General features: G+C 52.9%; 1 protein-coding gene across 1 annotated transcript in view; it reads right to left on the bottom strand.

Annotated features, from left to right (window-relative positions):
• nectin1b (nectin cell adhesion molecule 1b) overlaps nucleotides 1-24,779 on the bottom strand; it is a 90,975-nt gene that overhangs the window by 23,727 nt on the left and 42,469 nt on the right. The window contains exons 2-4 of the mRNA XM_035385626.1: nucleotides 6,061-6,432; nucleotides 3,047-3,346; nucleotides 1,559-1,676 (exon numbers count right to left, since the gene is read on the bottom strand). Of these exons, the coding sequence (XP_035241517.1) occupies nucleotides 1,559-1,676; nucleotides 3,047-3,346; nucleotides 6,061-6,432 (790 nt within the window). The remainder of the gene's footprint in view (nucleotides 1-1,558; nucleotides 1,677-3,046; nucleotides 3,347-6,060; nucleotides 6,433-24,779) is intronic.

Here is a 24,779-nt window from a genome sequence, read left to right on the forward strand (position 1 = left end):
ATCGCTATCAGGCACACCCGCCTGTCCTGCTTGATCCGGCTGGGAGGGGTGGCGGTGAGGGGTGGGGGGGGGGGGGGTTTGGGGGCAGGGGGGTGCTGGGGGTGTGTGCGGGCAGAGGCACAAACGCTGCATTGTCTGTTAGCGGAGATGGAGGTTTGTGGCTCGCAACAGCAGGTTATCTTGATCGCAAGCGAAGATTAGAAAGAAAAAAAAAGAAAGGTCGAGTTGCAGAGATAAAGGAGAGCGATAAGAAAGGAGGAGGTTGATAGAGGGATGAGGAAGGAGGAGGTTGAGAGAGGGGTGAAAGAAGAGGAGGCTGAGAAAAGGAGGAGGTTGAGAGAGGGATGAGAAAGGAGGAGGTTCAGAGAGGGAAGAGAAAGGAGGAGGTTGAGAGAGGGATGAGAAAGGAGGAGGTTCAGAGAGGGAAGAGAAAGGAGGAGGTTGAGAGAGGGAAGAGAAAGGAGGAGGTTGAGAGAGGGAAGAGAAAGGAGGAGGTTGAGAGAGGGATGAGAAAGGAGGAGGTTGAGAGAGGGAAGAGAAAGGAGGAGGTTGAGAGAAGGATGGGAAAGGAGGAGGCTGAAAGAGGGATGAAATAGGAGGAGGGGTTTCTGAGCACGTACCTCTATGCCACAGTATATGATGAGTCTGAGACAGGAAGTGACTGAGGACTGAGTTTGTTAAAAGTTTATTTAACTGCTTAAGAGCTAAGTTCACTAATAAAAAGGGCTGCATTTTTTCATTGATGACTTCTGAGTATGTAGCAGAATCCTTTTGAGTAAAATTTTGAGTTAAAATCCCTTTTTTAATGCCTCAGTATGGTGTCAGTAGCACTGAATAGAGCACTTAGCCTTCTTTCTGCAGTATAAGCTATTCATAACAAAAATGTTAAAAAAAATAAAACGTGTCAAATCTTATTTCAGAATGCTCTTTCAGCCGTTATCGAGAACTTACAACTTGCAGACTCACAAGTCTCCTTCTTTACTGCGAAATTTGAGAAAACCTGGGCCCAATAATTACTAGGAATATTTTTAACTTGTTAAGACACAATTACACTACAACGACATGAACAATATTCAGACAACACAGCTATGCTCTCCTTCATACGATTTGTGTGTTTTGTTTACGGTAACGTGCTTCACTGAAAACTCTCAGGGGTGTGCAGGAGTTCACATTTTTAACCAGCATCTAAAGAGTTAAAGACCTTTCCAGCACATATATTTGGCCGAGGTCTGAGTCACTGGATCTTTTTTTTTTTGTCTCTGGCCCTTTAAGGCCAACGGGCAGAGGGGGCAGGGTCACTGGATCTTTACACTCTTTTGGTCTCTGGTGCTTTAAAGCCAACGGGCAGAGGGGGCGGGGTCACTGGATCTTTACACATTTTGGTCTCTGGACCTTTAAGACCAACAGGCAGAGGGGGCGGGGTCACTGGGTCTTTACACATTTTGGTCTCTGGCCCTTTAAGGCCAATGGGCAGAGGGGGCGGGGTCACTGGATCTTTACACATTTTGGTCTCTGGCCCTTTAAGGCCAATGGGCAGAGGGGGCGGGGTCACACTCACAGTTTCCACTGGTACATGGTGATTGGCGGGTTGGCGTCGGCGTTGCAGGTCAGCTGGACGTCCTGCCGGTTCAGGTACCAGTTACCGTCGAATCCCTCGATCTTGACCTCAGGCTCATCTGCAGGGGGGGAGGAAAAGAGGGGGGGTCAGGTCTCCTCTCATCCTGCCGGGGGGGGGGGGGGCACCTCGTGCACTATAAGAGCCAACCCTGCCGGCCCCACCGCCCCCCCGGTCTCCGGAGGAGGGGCCGTAACGACCAGGGGGTCAAACGCGCCAAAACTACACGCACACCGCAGGCTCGGGCAGGGCAGCCTCGGTTGCCTAGGTAACGTGGTCCCTACAAGCCGGCCGTACGCGCCTGCGTTTCTGGATGTGTGGACGGAAAGGACAGAGTCACTGGAATTATACACACACCCTTTACGTAGACATTAACTGTGAATGAACTAATGATGCAACCACACACAGCTGGCTAAGAGCAGCTAATTGTCCAATTACTTTCTCTCCCAAAAATGGGGGCGTTGTATGAAAAGGGCTGCAGTTCTGACATGGTTCACCCGATATGGATGTAAATAAACTCAACTTAAAGCTGACAGTGTGAACTTTAACTTCATACTCATTGTTTCATTTCATATCCAACGTGCTCTGGTAAAAATTGTGTCACTGTCCAAAAACCTACAGACTGCACTATAAATATAACTACAGAACCTCTCACATGGAGTGTGATATATGGCAATCTAACATTATACAATATTTACGTTTGCGTTCACTACCTGTGGCTCTCTCAGCAGACTGTTGTGCAGGGAAACGGTGAACCCTGGGGTTTGAAGTTCTGTCTCAAGGTTTCTACCTGTTACTATCCAGGGAGCTTTTCCCTCGCTACTCTTGCCCTAGGCATGCCCCTGGGGGGGGTTCAGTTCTAGGCCCGAATCTCTGCAAAGCTGCTTTGAGACAGCTCCCTTGGTAAAACAGGCGTGACACAGGCATAAAACTTGGTGGAAGTGAACAGGGGGTGGAGCTGGGGGGCGGAGCTGTGGGCAAAACTGAGGGGCGGAGCTTAGGGACAGAGTTGGGACAGGGGGGCTAGGGATAGATCTGAGGGGGCGGAGTTGAACAGGGGGCGAAGCTGTGGGCGAAGCTGAGGGGCAGAGCTGGGAGCGGACCTGAGAGAGAGATCTGGGGGCGGGGCCAGGGGCGGAGCTGGGAGCAGACCTGAGGGGCGGAGCTTAGGGACAGAGTTGGGACAGGGGGGCTAGGGATAGATCTGAGGGGGCGGAGTTGAACAGGGGGCGAAGCTGTGGGCGAAGCTGAGGGGCAGAGCTGGGAGCGGACCTGAGAGAGAGATCTGGGGGCGGGGCCAGGGGCGGAGCTTAGGGACAGAGTTGGGAGGCGGAGCCTCGGGGCGGAGCTGAGAGGGCTGAGCCTGGGGGTGGAGCTGAACAGGGGGGCGGAGCCTCAGAGGGCGACGCGGCGGCGGCGGCGGCGGCTTACACTGCACGTTGAGCACCACGCTCTCGGTGATGCGCTCGTCGCGGTACGCCACGATGCAGGTGAGCTTCTGCCGGTGCGCGGCGCGGCTGGGCACCAGCGCGTAGTTGCTCCGCACCGTCACCGTGCCGTTGGCGCTGCGCGTCTCCTGGAACGAGGCCTCGCCCTTCAGCCGCGTCTCCCAGGTGATCACGCTCGGCGGCTTCCCGTTGGCCGACAGGCAGGTGGCCACCGTCATCTTGCGCTTCTGCTGCCGGGCGATGATGGTGGGCGTGGTCAGGGACATGCGCGTCACGGGACGAGCTGCACGTGATCAGAAAAACTAAAATTAATAAACAAGCAAACACATTATATATTTACATTACAGGCAAAAGCTTTTATCAGGACTGACTTGCACAGCTTTTGAATTTTTTCCACAGTATCCATACACACATTATTACATTACAGGCACTTAGCAGATGCTCTAATTCAGAGCGACTTGTTTACATAGCATTTACACCGCAGCCAATTTATACAGCTGGATATACACTGAAGCACAATGGCAATGTCTGGGGAATCGAAGACCAGTACCTTACCCATTGCATTACACTGCCACCTCAATAATATACCAGCAATGCAGGTTAAGCACCTGGCTCAAGGGTACAACGGCCTACCTGGGAATCCAACCTGAAAACCTACAGGTAACAAGCCCAGTTCTCTAACCATTATACAACACTACCGCCCTGTCAAACCAAGGAGCTCACAGAAAGAGGCATTGGTAGCCCAAATAACAGAGCACACTGTGGTGGGCAAACAAGCCTCGCTTGCTTTCTCACACTAAAAATAAAACAACATGAAATGGTTATACTTTTTAATCCTGCAACTGCTGTCACTGCTAGCAGCTATTTTCCTGAAGGGTTTGTTTACTGCACAGTACACTGATTGAGATGTGCACCTTAGTTGAATGCACTGTACTGTACTGTAAGACACTCTGGATGTGCCACAAGACTTAAGTGAAAAACGGATAAATGATTGTATGGATCTATGTGCTTATCTTTCTGCCTCTCTGGGTTCAATGCTAACTTCAGCAAGCAGGAATATAAGGCGCTCAGTGCCCTGAAAGACTTGTTTTGGCAATTACGTGCATTAGATTTATGTTTCCATAGTTCCTGGGTTTAAATTACATGATGTTATCAAGGAAAGGAAAAACCATCTCAATTTTTTGCCTCTGCAAGCCTCATTAATTTTTAGAGGTAAAGCCTCTGGAATTAATGAATCTTGCGGGGGATCGTGTGGAAAAACTACATCACTTCGCGGGAAGATAAATCAAACGACCTTTCAAAAAAAAAAGGGTCCAAAGAAAAGGCATTAGCCAACGGTCCAGTCAGGGCAGACCGGCCTGGGACCCGCTCCCCAAAACCCACCGAGCTCATCCTGGTTCCCCTGCGAGCCGCCAGAGGGAAACGAGCAAACACTGCAGCCCCAGAGGGACCCGGACCCGGGGCCAAAGCGGCCCTTATCAGATACAGTAGGAATGCTCGCGCTGGCCGCTGACAGGGCACAGAGAGAGAGAGAGAGAGAGAGCTCATAACGTCTTATCAATGGCTTCCCCGGCACACGCGCGCCTGGCTGCCTCCTCCGTGTCCTCTTCACAGGAAACAAGAGCGGCTTTCTCCGCGAACAAAAGGACGCTCGGGAGTCGACAAGACGCGTCGTGAGAAGGGTCCACTCAGCCCCCCCCCCCCCCCCCCCCCCCCCCCCGGTTCCTTTGTGTCCTCCCTCCGAGCGCCGACTCAAAGACAACGGCCCCCACGCTCGACCGCCAATCAGATCCGTAACCACGACGCTCAAAAAAAGAGTCCACCCCTTTCCAAAAGGCCGGTGCCCAGCTGGCTAAAGCTCTATTTCTCTCCCCTCGCTACAGGAAAATGTGAGTATCCCTCATAAAAAAAAAAAAAAGCAGGATTTATTCATCTATATTTCACAGGCTTATTTCCCCGAGCCTGACAGGACATTAATGTACAGTACGGGCAGCGTGCTCGTCTGCGTTAGCACTGCCCCGAGCGCGGCTCACCCAATGAACATGCCACGTCTCCCGTGATTAAAAAGGGCTCAGCCCCGCGCTGTACCAAATCTACTTCATTTCCTGCCACTAGACGTGATGGCTTCACCACTCCGGCTGCACAGCGCATTAAAATCACATCAGTGTAAGTCAAGGACATAGTTAGCTCAGCGGCGCGTCGGTTCATCTGAAGCCTTTTTTATTTACAGAATAATTTTTTTCTTTCTTTCAAACTTCTTTCTCATTCTTCTTAATTACTTGGCATCCTGTTTTGTTCTATTTCTTGTTCTCTATTCTGTTTCTTCATGTTATGCTTTGATCTTTGTCTAGCAATTCTATCTTTTCCTTTCTTTTTTGCCCTTTCTTTTTTTGCTCTCTTTCTTGGAGAGAAAGAGAGAGGGAGCAGCTCTCTTTTTTTAAATCTTTTAATATATAGTTCATTCCACTGTGTTAATTATATGTTGTGCACGTCATTGTTAATTGTTTAATTGTGAATTGCTTTGCCAATATTGTTTATACTCAGTAATGCCAACAGAGCATTATTGAATTCAACTGAATTGAACTGAGAGAGAGATAGAGAGCGAAGGGAGGGAGAGTGAGAGAGAGAGCATGTGTGAGAGACAAAAGAGAGTGACAGAGAGTGAGAGAGAGAGAGTGAGAGACAGTGAGAGAGAGAGTGAGTGTGTGAGAGAGAGATAGAGAGAGTGTGTGAGAGAGAGAGGGAGATAGAGTGAGTTACAGAGAGAGACATAACATAACATAACGTAAGACAAGAACAGGCCATTCAGCCCAACACTGCTCGTCTAGTCCTACCACTAAACTGTAGACGGACAGAGAGAGAGAGAGAGAGAGAGACAGAGACAGAGAGAGAGAAAGAGAGAGAGAGAGAGAGAGAGACATTGAGAGAGACAGAGAGAGAGAGAGAGAGAGACAGAGAGAGCGAGAGAGACCCTTCATGCAGGCCGGCCTCGCTCACCGTAGACGGTCAGGTTGACCGTGTTCTCGCGGTTGCCGGCGGGGAAGGTGGTGTACTCGCAGATGTAGGCGGCCTCGTCGGAGAGCCGCAGGTTGTTGAAGACGATGGTGGTGTCCTCCAGGGAGGGCGTGCGGTGGCGCACGGCCGCCTGCTTGAAGGTCACGCGCTCCTTGAAGGGCGCCAGCACGGACACGCCCAGGCTGGGGTTGGCGATGGCCACGTTCTGCTTGCTGCCGTTGAGGAACTTCTGCCAGGTGACCTGCGAGATCTTCACGGGGGGGTTGCTGTTGACGAACAGGCAGCGCAGCTCCACCTGCGAGCCCACGAAGCCGGACTTGACGGAGTCCATCTGCACGCTCTGCGCAGACGCACCTGAGAGAGGGGGGGGAGAGGGAGGGAGAGATTAAAAAACAGAACTACTAGAAAACAAGGCAAAGATGCGACAGCAAAAAGACAGCTAAAGAGAGTAAGATGCAACACACTCTCCCACTCTCACACACACACACACACACGGAACGCATTGGGTGCGTTTAACGCATGTGGGTTAAGAACACAGATCGATCTGAGTAATATAAGAATGTGGGATGTGCAGAGTGAGCCATCATGAATATGAATAAGTTGGGGGGGTAAAGTAAAGGGGGAGCAGGGCTCAGAACTCTGTTCCTCTGCTCAGGTCACACTGGCTTTCACAGGCCTAATTACCTCTCAGTAGGACACTGCTCAAGGACTGCCCTGGGGCAGCTTAACAAAACAAACATGAGAGGGACACCATTTTGGCTCTAATAATAATAATAATAATAATAATAATAATAATAATAATTAGTCATCAGCAGCATCTACCAGTGATTTATACAATGCATTTCTATACATTATCAAGTGTTTTACTGTACAAATTCTGCATTCAGAAAGCATGCCGTAGTTTTCCCATGATGCTGTGCAAAGTCACTGCCCATTGGCAGACTGAAGGACATGCCCCTCCCTCATTGGTCAGAGCCACGCCAGGCCACACCCTGTCACATCTACTCAAGCTAACAACTCAAGTCTCACACCCCCCCAGGGCCTGTGACATCACAATGCCTCCTACATATGACATCACAATGTCCTGGAACACTGAAGCATAGAGGACAGATATTCCCGAGGTTCCCCATTATCTGGTTGTCAGTAGCAACATTCATCTGCGTATCCCCCCCCCCACCCCCACCCCAAGGTAGTGTCTGACCTGTTTAGGTCACTTCCTGCTAAAGATAACACAGGTTAAAATCATTCCTCTCATCATTCATCTACTACCCCCCCTTCATCTCCATCAGTCACCCATATTCCAGGGTGAAAGCACAAGACATTATGCAGTTAATCATGGTCCGCGCAGGCCGACTGCGTGCCAAAGCGCATTCTAGAAAGAGGTGGTTACACTGATGTACACAGCCTCCAGGCTGGAGCGTACGTGCTACATGCTATATCAATCACACTGACAGCCCACTGTGTCAGCCTACTGTGGCTCAGGTACGGCAGAAACGTCCAAACACATGTATGGGGTTGGGTACGACGAGTTCCACCCCATTTACGTTAAAAGAGGGCGCTTAGTACATTCTCACCCAGAGTAACGGACACAGTCCACACTCTGCACATACAATCCACTCATACAGCTGCTTATTTACTAACGCAGTTCAGGTGAAGTACCTGGCTCAATGTTATCGATCAAACACACAGTACAAGCCCAGTTCCCTAACCATTAGACTACACTGTCACCTCTCCCCCCTTCACTGTGAGATGGTGTGAGCGCATCAGATGAATAACATTATCACTATAATAATAATTATTATTATTATTGGTAGTATTACAGGATAAAGGCATATTCTGACTGTACTAATAACGTGTAACTTCCATAATGTTTGATGGATAGCAGAGGTGTGGCAGCACCGCGGTGGGATCTGATGAGTGTGGCGCTGGCGTTGGGACCGGGGCGCGGTCGGGTGGCGCTGGCGTTGGGACCGGGCGCGGTCGGGGTCCATTTTGCGCCGGGCCGCCGCGCGTCTTTACCCCGTTTCCACAGGGATTAGCAGCAGGGGCTAAAAATAGCGGGATCTGAGCGGACGGGATCGGCTCCGCCGGCGAGCTCCCCCCGCGGGAGACAGACCGCCTGGCGAGGGGTGAACTCAAATCCAGACTCCGGTGTCCTCCACCGCGGCCTTGTGACATTTTACCGCACACGCGACCTCGAAAGGGGTGGGGGGTTGTTTGCTCGACGGAGATGTGAAGTACTTTCGGGGGTGGGGGGGGCGGGGGGGTGGAGTAGACTCAAGGTTAAGGGGGGGGGGGTGGACTCAGGGTTAAGGGAAGGTGTCATGATAAGCAACACATTACACAAAACTCTGAGAGGGAAAACAGTCCCGACCCTGAGAGGGAGACTCAACACTGTGAGTCTGAACATCGTGAGTCTCAACATCATGAGCCTCAACACCGTGGATCTCAACACTAGGAGTCTGAACAACATGAGACTGAACACAAGGAGTCTGAAATGCTGTGAGTCTCAACACAGTCAAGACTCCTTGCAGCTCTTCCCACTCTCCATTCAAGAACCTACTGTCATCGCTAAGCTAAGCTAAGCTGGGGGGGGGGGGGTCGTGACTGATACCGTTGTAATGTGCATTTGGGGGGATCCAATCGATGTGCTTGGCTGTCCCGCTGCCATCTGTTAGGGAAAGGGGGTGGCGGGGTGGGTTTAGCGTTTATTCAAAACTCGATCGTCCCTGAGGGGGATGGAATGGTGTAGTCTGGCCTCCCTCCACCGTGAACACAGCCTGGAAAAGGGGGTGTTTTCAGCAGCTATTCGTAGGCAGTTTGGCAACCTCACAGTACCAGCCTGACTGGTTCAGATGGGTGAGAAACCAGTGCTGTCTGGTCCTCTCGGTGGGTGGGGGGACCGGGCACCCGGGTCACCTCGCCCCCTCTTTTTTGGGGGAGGGAACTTCACACACACACCTCACGGGCCCATCAGCTAATGTATACAGGTGTGGGCGAAGCATACACTAAAATATAAATACCTCCCAAACAAATGAACTACAAATGAACTGTGAACTACAATCCAAAATGGCGCCGGAGCTAGCTGCTCTGTAAAGTGGCACAGTCCTATCCAAAATGTAAAATGACCAAAAGATCTGCACACCATCCATAATCCATATGAAATGCATAAATGCAGGCACTCGATTCAAATGCATATATTTGAAACGCTGCCCGTGCCCGTTGCGCACAGACACATACGCGCACAATAATGCTGTTTCAGACATAAATACCGTTCAGAGGAAGACAAAATGCAACCATGGCTGAATATGAAGCCAGAAGCTGAACTAACGGATTCATCCCACAGAGCGTGCAGGATCACTGCGGCCGGGGAGACGCTTGGGTCCGGAGGGCAGTGTAGTGGTTAGGGGAAACCGGGCTTGCAGGTTCGATTCTCTGGTAGCACCCCTGGAGACAGGTCCTGGGCCCGCCTCCCTTCGGTACACATTTGGGTAAACGCAGACCGCGATGCTGGATCAGCCCAGGCTAAGCAGAGCAGAGCGGAGCGGAGTGGAGCAGAGCGGAGCGTCTGATAACCGACCGTCCCGTAGCGCAGTGAAGTGGAGCTCCTGCAGGAGGGCTGAGAGCCAAATCTGCCCCCCGCTGCCGAGGACCGTGGTGGGCGGATTGGTCTAATTACACAGCTGAAACCCCCCCCCCCCCCCTCGCACCCCCCGCACCCCTCCAGCAGTCCACAGCGGACCCCGCGTTACGCACGGGCACGGGACGGGCTCTGTGGGGAACACGGGGAGGGGGGCCACGCTGGGATTAAAGCCTGGCTTATCAAACTGCAGCCGACCTGTCAGCCATGAGGTCACAGGGTGGGGGTGGGGCTGAGTGACGTCCGCTGAATGACCATATACGGGCGCTGCCTGAGGGTGGTGGGGGAAAGGGCGGAGCCAGCTCGTATCAGAACATGGGGGAAAGTGTCAATCACTTCACAGTGGGTACAGAGGCAGGAAAGGGGCACCTGCTTGCAGGTTCCAAATCTTGGGGGTGGGGGGGGGGGGTCCTGTTTCCATGACCACTTGGTGGAGGGGGGGGGGGGGGTGGGGGGGTGTGAATTTAAGAAGCGTGGCGTTCCGACACGGGTGCACCAGGGAGCCCAGAGACCTTTCCCAGGCTCTTCAGAGGAGCCGAATCAAATCAAACATCCCGGACCGAGAGAGCGAGGGCGAGCGAGAGAAAGAGAGCGAGCGAGAGAGAGAGAGAGGGGGAGAGAGAGGGAGAGAGAGACAGAGAGAGAGAGAGAAAGGGAGGGAGAGAGAGGGAGAGAGAGACAGAGAGAGAGAGAGAGAAAGGGAGAGAGAGAGAGAGAGAGAGGCCCAGTCTGGCCCGGTGGATTAACCAAACGCACACACCTCCCACCCCCCACCCACCGACGGCATTCGCTCAGATCACGGCGCGTTCGCCACACGCACGCACGCACACACACACACTCACACACACACACACACACACACACACACACACACCCACACACACACACACACACACACACACACACACACACACACTCACACACACACACAGACACACACACACACACACACACCCACACACACGCACACACACACACACACACACACAGACACACACACACACACACACACACACACCCTCGCTCACGCGGCTGTGCGCGTCTTTCTTTCCCAGGGCCGGGCGGGGCCGGGCGGGGCCGGGCGGTTGCAGGCGGTGCAGAAGCGCCATTGTGCGCCAGATTAACGGGATACGGGAGCGAACACCCTTTAACCGCGCTCTCCGCAGACACCAAACACGCCGCGCTGCAGCTAACGCTAATTAGGGCCCGCCTGTCTGGCCTCACCTCGCTGGGGCTCCGCTAACACACCAGAGCTAGAGCAGCGCGCTGTGCACGGGCCGGCCCTGCGCAGCGAACACGCACAACAAAGCACCTTCCCATGATCCTCCTCGCCTGCAATTCAGAGAAGCTTTCCCTTTAAGAGCATGGATTTATGCTTTTTTTTTTTTTGAGGTCTTATCTGCGGTGATTGTCTGGGTACTGTCTGTTCTGTGGCACAGCCTGCCAAACTGGCAGTCCTTTCATTTGTTTCTTTCTTCGTTTGCCTTTTGTTTTTCTGTCTCACACTGTTCAAATTACTCTCTGATCCGCCTCCCCATTCGGGGGCTTTCTGAAGCGCCCCCTGCTGGCCCGAGGTGATATAGGTCATTACCCAGGTTAAGACAACCACTTAACAGGTCAGTCCAGCAGGACCGGGCGCTAGTTTGACTCCCGTCCCTCTCACTGAACACTGCAGACATACAGGTACACCTCCACAAGAGAGAATACAGCAGACCTGCTTTCAGACGTAAACAGGTACAGGCCACGCTCACTGTACCTAACGCTTTTGGCATTCACACATGGGTGTCCTGAGTGCGGAGCATCAATTCATTCCTCTTTACAATCAATATCCCTGCTGAAACGCATCAGGTGATGTTCCAGGACTCCTGTGATATCCTGTTTCCTGTCCACATCCTGTACCCTAATCAAAATATACAACCAAATGAAAGGAGAATTTTACTGAATGAAAGAAAATTGGTAAACAGTTTAAAAAAAATAAATAAATAAAAGCAACTGTCAATCATTGTCCAGATGGGGGGTGGGGGGTGGGGGGTACAGTTAAAGAGCACATGGAGCTCGGCAGCGCACACGTGGGAAAAGCAAACACGCTTTCAGCCGGGGGGGCGAGGGGGGGGTGGGGGCGGGGGGCATCGGCTCCGGGGTCAGAGGTGAACAGGGACAGAGAAATGGCGCATCTGAGCGGCAGAGGAAAGCCTGTGATGTCTCCTACACAAACTCCACCGCGGGTAAGGGGGGGGGGGGGGGGTAGAGGGGGAGGGGTTAATCACACGCAGGGCCTGCTGGGTAGTCACCGCAGGGTTCCGTCTCTCTGCTGGTTTTTCAGGCTCCGCGGGTTCCCGGGTCAGCGCCACGGCGGAGAACAGCGCAGCCCCAGTTCCCACGGTTACAGGGCGGGCTCCTGTCCCATTCACCGGGGAGGTGGGGGGGTTACATGGTTCGCTCGGGGACCCCTGTGCCCCCCGTCCCCCTTCCAAACCCCCCCACCCACTCCCCCCCACACACACACACGTGTGCACACAGGACCGACAGGCATAAACAGAGAAGCCATTCTCTCCCGAGCCGGCTGTTCGGTCCTCTGCAGCCCCCCCCCCCCCCATCCCCATTTCCACCCCGATTCACTACAATAACCACCCCCCCCCCCCCCCCCCCCCCCCACCCCACCCCACCCAATTTTCCCATACTGGGACAAACAGTGGCCTGTCCAATTAATTCACTAGTGAAAGGGCAGACCTAACCATGGTGGACAAATAAAGTCCATTGTGCAGAAATCATCCGCAAGCCAGACCGACAATAAAATAAAGACATAAATAAATAAAATAAATACACAGAAGGGAGAAATCCTCCGTATATGAAAGACAGATCTGCGCTGTTCCAGAAGTATGTTCTGGGTTCGGGCTGAGAAAGGACAGCGGTCTTCAGAGAGACGGACAGGAGCGCTAGCACACGCGTTAGCACTCCAGGATCCAATCAAAACGGGCCGAGGTGGGGGAGGTGAGCCTGTCTCTCCTTTCAGGCTCTGGGGGGGGGGGAAAAAAACAAACAAAAAAAAAACGCACGCCGACAATCAATCCCATAATCCCACAGCCCCAGGGCGTGTCAGTCAGGTCGGTTTTTATGTAAATGAGCCCCTCCCCCCTCAGGCTCAGCCGCCGATCCTGTTCCACCGGCGGGCGCCGGCTCGCCCGCGGCCCAAAATGCGGGACCTGATCCGCCGGGGCGGACGGGGCAGCGACCGCGCTCTCGAACCGTCCCGCAGGCCTCCTCGCCCGGGTTCGAGTCCCCCGCCCCCTCCCGCGTACAGACGCCCTGCCCCTGAGAGCGGGCGCAGGAAACCCCGGCACGCTCACGGGCCCCTGAACGCGCAGCGGCCGCTCCCGCTGAATTATTCACGGGCTGAACGCGGCCCTCGCGGGCGAGTGGCCTCCGCGCTGCGCAGCCAGGACACGGACCACGGCCCGCGTACCGATAATGGAGAACGTGTGCTGGAGCGCCTCGCTCGATTCTCAAACCGGCAGGGGCTCTTCCCCGGCCCCACCAAGACTCAAACCCTCCCCCCCCCATCCCGCTGGGGGGCTCTGAAGGGCCCCCACGGCCCTCCTGACCGCGAACTCAGCCACCGCGCTGGCGCCTGTGACACGTGATGTCATCCGGCGTGACTGTCACGTGACGCGCGGGGGGGGGGGGCTAAAAGCCTCGATCCGCGCGGCTCTCTCTCTCCGTACGCTCCGCTCCAGGGCGTCGCAAACAGCCCCAGGATGCACTGCTTCGCCTGGCTTCGCCCGGCCTCCAGCGTATTCCGCTCCGCGCTCCGAGTCGGAATGAATCATTTTTTACGCAGTACGGTATCCCCGGGAAACCTCACACAAAGAGCAAGCCCACCACCACACGCGCGCCAGGGCCGCTCTCATTGGCCAAGTTTCCGCTTCGCTGATGTTTAAGCACTTTCACGCTTCCTGCTGCTCATATTTTAAAATCCATACGAGGTAACAGCGAGGCCATTTGAGCAGTCTGGGGTGACAGCGAAAAGCTACAGTAATGTGGGAAGACGGAAAAAAAAAAAAAAAAAACCCCATAAATGCTTGTTTGCAGAGAGCGGCGTCACCATCAAAGCACCGATACTCAGCCTCTCAGGCTGATTCACGTCCCCAAAACTCCCCCAGACAAGGAAACTGCGGTTTTGGGCCCCGCACAGAGAGGGCAAACACGCGGCTGTCGCTACATGCCCGACTTCACTGCATGACATCACCCCGATACCACAGTGCCACGGCCACCTGTCACACGCAGAAAGAGAAGAAGAAAGGGTGGGTGGGTGAAAGGGGGGGGGGGGTTCTCTTTGTCACTGATCGAAAGGTGTAGAGTAAGGCCAGAAACCAACAAGGGGAAAAAAGGCATCACCTCTTTGGACCGAAACCCGTTTTCACTTTCTCCTGCTAATTAAAACAACTGACTGACAAATATCACTCTCTCTCTCTTTCTCTCTGTCTCTCTCTCTATCCCTGCCCCTCCCTCTCTTTCTCCCTGCATACTGCTCTCTCTCTCACCTCTCACTCTCCCTCTCTCTCTCTCTCCCCGTCACTCTCTCCCCCTCTCTGTCTCTCTCTGTAATAAGAACATGTTTTTCCAACAACAGGACCGTGCCACCAGACCCAGCAGGCTAAATTATTCATGCTCTCGATCGCCAAAAGCCGCTGTGACTGGCTCTCCCGTCCCTCCTGCAGCAGCCAATCGGCACTGAAGAGGCTCGCTGGCCGATTACTTAAACTGCGGGGCGCTCTCTCTCCCTGCGACGAACCCGCTCGGCCTCGCCAGTCAGATGGAGGACCAGGTTACCGGCCAGTAAAGCCCCCCCCCCACCCCCCCCCCCCACTCCTGACAAAACACACACACACACACACACACACACACACACACACTGGCGAAATGCAAAAAGGGACAACAGAACCAGGGGCTCTGAATAATGCAGTGTGCCTCTCAGCCGGATACGGTGCCGATAAAAGGCCTCAATGCAGCATCTAGGATAAATAAATAAATAAAGACGGGAGGAGAGGATGACAGACACCGTAGAGCGTCCACGGCAGTGGAGTACAGGTCTGTCGGGAGTCCAGGTCACCTGGGGGGGGGGGGGGGGGGGGGGGGGACACCACGCGGTAAAGGAGAGACGCGCATGCTACAGGCCAGAAGAGCCGGCCGTGGCGAGCAGATTACAGCTCAGGGGATGCTGAGGTCAAAGGTCAAACACGCCGTCCGGCTGCTGAAAGCCGTTTCTTCTGCTCTTCTCAACGCTAATGCCTCGGCAACAATGCCCCTGGCAATGCCCGCTCCCTTCCATGTCAGACCCACCCCCTTAACCCTCAACCTAAACACCATACAGCCTACAGAGAATGCCCGCTCAGCGATGGCGCTATTAAAAACAGCAAGGGACAGGCAGCATTCCATTACATTATTTAAGAGACATCATTTCATTATTTAATTTTATTATTTACGTTACATAGACTCGAACAGAGACCCTCTTCAGTGGGAGGCAATGGTGGGCCTTTCAAACGTAGGCAAACCGAAAGGGAGACAAAACAACCAAAGAACCAACAGAGTTTATCAGTGTGACCGAACAGTCTGTTCCTTTTGTTTGCGGAAATGTTTTCTGTTTGTGCACAGTAAAGACAAAACCGACGTCAACGCCGTTCACTGTCCGCGGCGGTCAAAGCTTTAGCGGGTTTCTGTGGAGGGAGTCGCTGAAGCTTCCCCTGGCCTAATGAGCCTGACTGTTTGATGCAGAGAACGTGCTAGAATGTGCTGTCCCATTCGCCTGTGCAGCCAGTTCTCCCATTCACACTGACGTCAAGTCCTTAGCCCAGGCTAACTAGGCAAGCGAAGAAAAAAATCAATGGTTGCTGAGAGAGTTTTATTTTAAGATATAAATATTGACATACTAGGAAGGGTTTTTTTCGTGTGTGTGTGTGTGACCTTAACCGAGGTGGACGCGTCGAACCAGAATGTTTTTTTTTTTTTTTCCTGCTCCTGTCACATGACCCGCATCCGCGCTGACCTTTGAAGCATGGCAAACTCGCTCGATAAAGCCCGCCCCGCTCCGCGCCCCGCCCCCAGCGGTCCGCGCATGCTAACTCCCGCTGAGCCGCCCCCAAACAGCCAAGATGGCTCCCGGCTGGAAGCCCGGGGAAAAAAAATACAGAAACAAACAAACGACAGAAACCTCAACGAGGTGAACGGGAATACAGCGAGGGTCACTTCTGAAATACACTTTTTTTTTTTTGACCCCAGAGGACTATTTCTTGGGAAAAAAAAATCATATTTTGAAGGAGGAGATTTTCCTTTCCATTTTGTAGTAGATGTGGGGAAAGCAAAGTCTAATCGTGACAGGGTTTCTGATTGGCTCAGAGTCGCAGTGACGGGGCGGCTGATTTTGTTTAGAGTAACAACGACACGGTTTATGATTGGCTCAGAGTGTCAGTGACAGGGTTTCTGATTGGTTAAGAGTCACAGTGACGTGGTTTCTGATTGGTTAAGAGTCGCAGCCTGACTATGAGCACAGTGAGCAGGATGCCTGGTGATGGGATATTCCTCCAGCTCCTGCAGAAGGCTCTTCTGACTCGGGCCTGAAACAGGCCGCCCCTACGCCAGGTCCACTCACAGCCCAGAGAGGAGATCACACTCCAGCTGGAGGAGGGGGGAGGGCGGGGCACTCTGTTTGCTTTCAATTAGCAGGCAGGCCTGGTATGTGGTGAGTGTGCTGCTGCCCACAGGGGCTTCTGATTGGGTTAGAGGCACAGTGATGGGGTTCTTATTGGCTTAGAGTGCCCAGCTCTGACACACAAACACACACACATGCACACACACACATGCACACGCACACAGACACACAGACACACACGCACGCACACGCACGCATGCACACGCACGCACACAGACACACAGACACACAGACAGACACACACACACACACACGCACACAGACACACAGACACACACGCACGCACACGCACGCACGCACGCACACACACACACACACACACACACACACACAGACACACACACACAGAGCCAGTTTCAGGTCAGTAGACCTACAGCATTGCATTTTATCACGCTTCACACAGCATCAAACTGAGCTTTATGGAAATGTCTGAAACACGTCTGAATCTAGGCTATAAAAAGCTAAACGCCTCGGCCATAATGCCATAATTTCCGTCTCCATCGAGGGGAACGTTCCAGAGGCCTGTCCACCCTGCTCAGCCTACCGCAGTAATTCAGTTTATACCTCCCATCAAGCTCGGCTACATTCCTGAACACGGCTACCGGCTGAGATTTAGGCTTCAGGTCTTCAATGCGCCGTATCCTAATCAATCATCCTTTTAAAGTCATCCACACTTCAGATTTCAGCAGTCACAGAAATCAAACGCTAATGCACATTTTAAAAGTTTAAAGTTTAAAAAAAGGTAACATATGAAAGTTAAGCACAGAGCATTAAGTCCTCATGCACTGTTTGAGAGGGCGATTCTGGGCGAATTCGCTGATCTTTACAATCGTGCAGCTAATCCCATTCGCTATGACCAAGACATCAGCCAGAAAAAAAGTGAAACCACACAGAATTCTGCACAACCAAAGTGCTCCTTTACTAGAATGCAGAATCACACCGCTAACATTACATTACAGGCATTTAGCAGACGCTCTTATCCAGAGCGACATAGCACTTACATTGCATCCACTTATACAGCAGGATATACACTGAAACAATGCAGGTTAAGTACCTTGCTCAAGGGTACAACGGCAGTGTCCAACCTGGATGGGAATCGAACCAGCGACCTTTAGGTTACAAGTCCAGCTCCTTACCCATTATACTACACTGCCACTTTCATGTGCTAGCATGTGAAGGCACCATAGAGTGCAGTCTGAGGTGAAAGTGTGGAGGCACCATAGAGTGCAGTCTGAGGTGAAAGTGTGGAGGCACCATAGAGAGCTGTCTGAGATGTTGACTTAAGTTATGCCACATGTAACTGGCTTTTGGCAGTCAGTTCACACGTGAGAATCGAGCGCAGAGGGAGTATTTCATACCGCCACCTTTTTTATTTTCCTTTAAACAAAAAAAAAACAGCAAGTCTGGTAATGGAAGCCACTTGTGCCACAGTCCCGTTTTTTATGATAATCCCTTACACCCTGGCCCCCAGCAATGGGGCTTGGACTGCTGCCCAAAGTGGGCCCCGGTATAGTGTGGGGGGGGGGGGGGGGTGCGTTAAAGGTATGAACCCAAGTGAACACCCAAAAAAAAAAGAAAAATATGGAAGCCCTGCTTGCCTATATATCTGACCAAATATACAGTGCCTTCATAAAGTATTCAGACTCCTACATTTTTTCTGCATTTTGTTACGTTACAGCCTTATTATAAAACGGATTAATTTCATTTGTATTCTCATCAATCTACACACAATACCCCATAATGACAAAACCAAAACAAGTTTTTAGAATTTGTTTTGCAAATTTATTAAAAAATAAAAAACTGAAATATCACAATACTTTCCGAAGGCACTGTATATCGCACACTTGCCCTGACAGAGGATGCATGTGCCAGTCCGCTTCAAAGACCAAAATATTTAAGTCAATCCTAACAGGCCCTTTAGTCTCATATTAAGCCAAAAATTAAAAGTTACTGAGCTCAGACTGAAACTGGGTGTGTAAATGCCAAATAAAGTAATGATTTTTTTTTTGGCTAAGTAAGACAAAAGATTGCCAAATGGGTGAGGTAGTTTGATTCATTTCAAGATTTGCCAACGGGGTGAGGCGATTTCACTTGTCAAGCATAAAAAAACAACTGTCAGCATCCAAGCAAAAAAAAAAAAACAAAAAACAAACAAGCTAATATTTCCTATTTCAGAGAAGAGAGGAAGTAAGAGAGAAATAAGATTTTAAATCGAATTACAAGACTAAAACACTTGCTAAGACTTATTTAAGACTTATTTAAGACTTTTTTTTTGCAGTCTGTTGTGTGTGTCGTTCCAGACAGGGTGAGGCACCACCGCTGAAGACTCCCAGATTTCACAACGTCCTGCTGACTGGTGCTGCTGCTGCTCCAGCACCTGCTGAGTCGTAATCATGCACAGCTTTCCTGTCACTCATGCACAGTATGGCCGGGTTTGATCCGTCTGTCTTCGCATTGTATGTAGACATTTATGTAACTATCATGTGTTTGTTTAATTGTCTGTCTAGGCGCAGGGCTACTACTACGTCTTTCCAAAGAGCACACGCGCTCCTAAGCTGAAAAAGTTACGAGCACACTAATGCATCCAAATTATTTTTCCAGTTAGCACACATCAATTTTCAGGAGCTAATGCTGCTAAAATGGGAGCTTTGTAGAGCCCTGGGGGGGGAGGGCTGTCGAGCGGTCTGTCGGCACGCGGAGCTACCAGATTCTGTCCCGGAAGCGAATACCGCCAAACCCTCCTAGCGCGGCAGTAACGGCGTCTTGCGTCACCCGCACTCGTGAAGCGCGTGATCGCTGAAGAGGGAAGAGAAACCGCCATTCCCGCTCTACGTAAGGAAAGGTCAGCAGACGCCGCGGAGGCCGCGAAACCGTGCGCCGCGAACTGGACTGAGCGCTAGACGAGCTGTGTACGCCCGCGGGAAACTGCAGAGTGGCAGGGGGCGGGGCGTTTCCACGGCACACAACCTCCCCTAATAACCGGCGCTGCGGCCCACTGCTAACAGGCTAAGATGCTAATGGACTCCAGTGCTAACGGGCTACACTGCTAACGGGCTGCGGCGCTAATGGGCTGCACTGCTAACGGGTTACACCGCTAACGGGCTGCGTCCCTAACAGGCTCCAGCGCTAACGGGCTGCGCTGCTAACGGGCTACGCCGCTAATGGACTTAGCGGCCCCCTCTGTAATTACTCTCTGGTGTTTCGGCGCGTTGCGTAGTTTAAACCTGCGAGCACGTCAGTCAGCGAGCGCTGAGCGCATGCTAATGTGGGCGAGGTGAAATGAGAGAGAGGGGGAGAGAGAGAGAGAGAGAGAGTGGGAACGCAGGAGCGTAATGAGCGTTTGTCTGAAGTGCTTTGATGGGGAAAAGCAGTGAATACATTACAATAAAAAAATAAAAGAAAGAAAGAAGAAACCGCGCAGCTGACAGATTCCGATACTGTATTAGTATTGATCAGAGAGGGCCCGGGACGAGCAGGGGGGAGGAAGTCATAGGGGTGGGGGGGCGAGGAGCGGGGGGGGGGCCGGGGGGCCAGATTCGATGACTCAATTAGCCCGCATTAAAATTACCGTCACTCATCCGACGGTGCGGTCGGCGGGAAAGTGGTCCGTTTTCGCGAGGCGGGCGAAGGAGCGAATGAAAGGCCGCGCCTGCGTGGGAGCCACGAGGGGCGCAGTGTCGCGCAGGAGCCACGGAACCTCCAACCGAAAACCCGCCGACAAGAAGAAGAAAAGTTCCAAACTCGCTCTTCCGAACAGGCCCCATTTTCCCGGGAGAGCTCTTCTGCAACAGTCGACGGGCTCCTGGGTCAACAGGCACGGAGGGACTCGCACCAGGGACACACACAGACACACTGACCTCCGCTGCTGCCACTAAACTGGATTTGAGGTTCTAGCACTGTCGCCTCACAGCAAAAAGGTCCTGGGTTCGAATCCCTGGCTCTGCCCTGCCCTGGGCCTTTCCATGTGGAGTTTGTGGATGTTCTCCCCGTGTTCTCATGGGTTTCCTCCCACAGTCCAAAGACATGCAGGTTAGGCTAACTGGAGACTCTAAATTGCCCATAGGTATGAGTGTGTGAGTGAATGGTGTGTGTGCCCTGCTGCTGATACTACTACTACGAATACTGGCGCTAAATGAACAGTTTGAAACCACAGTGAGTATAAACACATTTGTATGTGGTCAGCTGTGGTTCGATTTTGGCCTCTTATCAAGTACACACCCAGCCTTACCCTCCTGACAGTACGCCCCCCCCCCCCCCCCCCGGCAGAGGAGAATCACTCTACAGTCTGGCACGGTTGACAAGCTTCCCAACAGAGCTGATTAGAGGCTTTAAGGGCAGTGGGAAGTGGGACAGTTATCAAGCATCCCCCCACCCCCTCCCCCCTCCCCCCTCCCCCCTCCCCCCTCCAGCAGGGTGTGGCCACCGTCAGACACGGGATCGATAGCTTGATTAAGCTCCTCACGCCGCGGCTCTTGCTCCGCAGGAGAGCGCTTTTTCCTCTCTTCGCCTTCCGCAGGTACGCGCTCCGGATCGACAGCGGCCGTCCGCTCGCTGAGCTTCCTTAGGGAGGGGTCTCGCTCGTGGGAACGCATCCGTTTCGACACGACGGCGATCGAGCCGCCGCTCTTACGCCATTTTGAGTCACAGCACAGCTCACCGGGACCTCTTGTGCAATGTTACCTGGAGTGAACTACAGCAGACTCTTTCCACAAGGACCGTGCGATTCAATTTTCTATTTCACTGACAGCATATTAATAATATCCATTAAAAAAAAAGGCTGATGTAATTTTATTATTCATTTGTTATGAGACCACATTTTCAAAGTTGTAAAATGATTCCGTACAAAGAAAAGGTGGGAAGAGGAAATGATTTAGCCTGTTTTAGCCTTTTTGGAATTAATACATTCGTAATCTCTCGCAGGGTATCGCTTATTTAAACTGTGCGCACTGCTGTTCTCAGCCGGCATTAATGTTCATGTGAGGAGGTGTTAATTTATTTTATTTTTTTTAAAGAGGAAGAGACGTCAAACGGGGGCTATTTACAGGCCGTCTGAAAATCCACAGAGGCGAACGAGCCGACGTGAGAACAAGTCTAAAAAAAAAAAAAGAAAGCGGACGCTGACAGTCTTACGAGCTGCTGTTTAAAGCATCTTCTGCGAGCAGCAAAGGCATTATCGCCCAATAAAAAAAGGAACAAGCCGCCCCTGTCCTTAAGCCAGCTTTGTCCCTTTGAATGCTCAGGCAGGCATACTGTCGCTAGTCTTGTTCCCCTGGTTCTGAACATGAAACACTTCAGTCCATACTGCTGACTGAAGGTTTCCTTCCACACTCTCATTGTTATTAGTATTATTTTTTATTATTATGGAACAGACCTGGGTCAAATACGTAATTTTTTTGGATTCAAATACTTTTCTACGCGTTACTGATCTTGTCTGGCGTATTGGAACCAATGAAATACTCTCAAAAAGTGCAAACCCCTGCCTTCTGGTCATATTGGAAAGCTCAATTACACCAGGCAAGATCAACAGAGCACAGAAAAGTATTTGAATCCAAAACAAGTACGTATTTGACCCAGGTCTGTTATGGAAGTATGACAGTTGTTCTCAGTAATGTTCCCTCTACCTCAGGGCTACCTGTGCACCTGTGTTTAGGACCACATGGCGTTTCTGGGCCAGAACAGGAACCCGGGCTGCAGGTCTCGCACACATCACTCTGTCTCTCAGGCCTGTCCTTACAGCATGGCTGAGCAGACAGACACTGAAGTGTCCAGCGGCCTGTTAAAACAGGAATGAGTCACATCGTAGCTCCGCCCATCCGCGGCTAAACAGGAATGAGTCACCGTGTAGCTCCGCCCATCTGCTGATAAACAGGAATGAGTCACCGTGTAGCTCCGCCCATCCACGGCTAAACAGGAATGAGTCACAGCGTAGCTCCGCCCATCCGCGGCATTACGCCACGTCTTCCCGCTCTACCTGTCAGCGCCGTGCCGCAGAGGAGCTCTCTAATTTCGCACGCTTTCTCACGCCCCCGCCCTCCGCGGACCGCGGCGGCCCGACCGGTCTTTCACGGACATGAGTCAGCGCACGAACGCACAGACGCGGCCATTGTGCTCTCTCTCTCTCTCTCTCCCTCTCCCCGCGCGTTACCCATGAGCCTTTACACCGCGAGCGCCCCGGCCGACACCCGTCTCCGCCACCCGCGCTCAGATCCGGCTCGTTCGCGCGGCTTTAGCCGAGAGCAGGTAGCCCGACAGAGCGAGGCAGACAGAGAGACAATGCCTTTGTTCACATGCCAAAAAGGAAAAGAGCGATGATGTAATGATCAGGACAGGAACAGGACTCGCGGCTCCTAACCTGTTCCACGGTGGGAACTGCTTCCTGGTTCACGCACCAGACCTGTATCCTCTGACCTGCTTCAGAACTGGAGTGTCTTCAGAAAGTAAGCCCTAATGAGGGTGACTGTGGGATATACACAGTAATACAGTAAGCCTCCCTGGATGGCTGGGACTGTGGCATTAGGGCTGGGAGAGTAACAGACCCTCGCACACACACGAGCAGGAGTTTCGCGGTTCAAAAGCAGCCGACGCAGCAGAAGGCTCACTCCGCATTAGCGACTTCCTGCCATCCGACTGCGTTAGCTACCTTCGCCGCGCTGCGGAGATGCGCCACGTTACGGTAAACAGCACACGGCCAGCCGCCACCATTTTCCCAGCAGCCCAAGTTCCAAAGCTCCAGGAAGCGGTTTCTGATTGGCTGAGTGGCGAATCTGATTGGCTGAGTGGGATTCGGGGGGCGCAGCGTCACCGGGAACGAGGGGTGCGCGCACATCGCTGTGGCTTCGGGAACGGCTAATCCCGGCGATGGCAGCCGTGCCGAGCCTGAGCGCTGAGATCCACACCGGCGCTCAGTGAAGCACGATACCGTAACGGAGGATAGAGACGCCACAGCAGCAATAAAAACAGGAAATGAGCGCAGACAGCTTCCCCCCCCCCCCCCCCCCCCCCCCCACCTCCCCTTCATCACCGAAATGCGCTCCGGCAGTGCAGACTCATTATTGTCCTCCATTATAATCCTGTTATTCCGACCCGTTTTTTTTATAGATGAATCTTTTTTTGTGTGTCAGATACAGAGGAGTGGTGGAGCGTGCCGGGGCAGGTTGTACACAGAGCCGTCGGTGTTGGGGGGGCGGGACGGGCGGCCACGGCGGGACGGGTGCGGCGGCTTAATTACAGGCCTCTCTCCAGAACCGGCCGTTTCCGAAAACCTCCGTGACCGCAGGCCTGTGGCGTTCCCGTTCCCCAGCGCAGCGCAGGGCGACGGCTCCGCATCCGCGCGCTCTTCCCCCCGTTCGGAACGCCCGGCACATACACCAAGCTCGCTCACCCCTCCGACCTCTGACCTCCGACCCCTGACCTCCGACCTCCACTGTCCACCCGCGAAGGCGAGTACAGTCGCTACTCTGAAACACCTGATATAAAACCGCTGCTTTATCTTACCATCACAGCGTATTCCTCAAACTGAGCTCACACAGACACGAGTCAGAGGAAGACTTCTTTAACATTTTTCAGACAATAGGGCCCATCCACACATTGGAACAGTGCCTTAACAGATACCAGACTGTGGGGCCCATCCATGCACAACAACAGTGCTTTAACAGGGTGAGTCACCCAGCTGTCCGGCCTCCTGATTTAAAAAAAAAAAAAAAACTTTTTTTTGGGTTGTGTGAGGACGGCCCAGCGCCCCTGCGGGACGTGAGTTCTCACCGGGGTGCGGAGAGCGGCCCTTTCCGAGGTGTAACGGCCAGCGGCTAATTTTAAGGCCCCGGCGGTGTGTGAAAACCGGCAGCACCCCGGGAGTGCCGATCTCGGGCCCAAACGCGTAATTAGCCTCGCGCAGACGCCAGCGAGCGAGTGAGGTCATCGGGGCTCGGCGGCCATTCGGGCTGGTTGCCAGCGGTTACGCAGCGAGCGTTTAGCGGCTCGGCGGGACCCCCGAGCGCGCGGCCGGCGGAACCCGAAGGGCCGCGTCTGACCGCCCGGGCGCAGCGGTCAATAAACACACCGAGCGGACTGAGCGCTCAGGTATTAGAGCCCGATGGTGCTGTTGCCATGGCGCTGGCAGGCCTCTGACACAGCGGACGCGGCAACTGCGGCCCTCCTGGGCGGAGCTACATCAAAGAGGAGCTCAGGATGCTAACGAGCGGCGCTGGCGGAGATCGCGCTCTGCGCTTAGCGTGCTAACGCGGGACGCCAGGTCGCTCTTCTGGTGTTCACCAAAGCAACGTGGTGTATGAGAGAGTGAGAGAGTGTGCGTGCGCGTGTGTATGTGTGTGTGTATGCATGTGTGTGAACATGAGA

The sequence above is a fragment of the Anguilla anguilla genome, chromosome 12 (genome assembly GCF_013347855.1).
Source record: "Anguilla anguilla isolate fAngAng1 chromosome 12, fAngAng1.pri, whole genome shotgun sequence".
Lineage (NCBI taxonomy): Eukaryota > Metazoa > Chordata > Actinopteri > Anguilliformes > Anguillidae > Anguilla > Anguilla anguilla.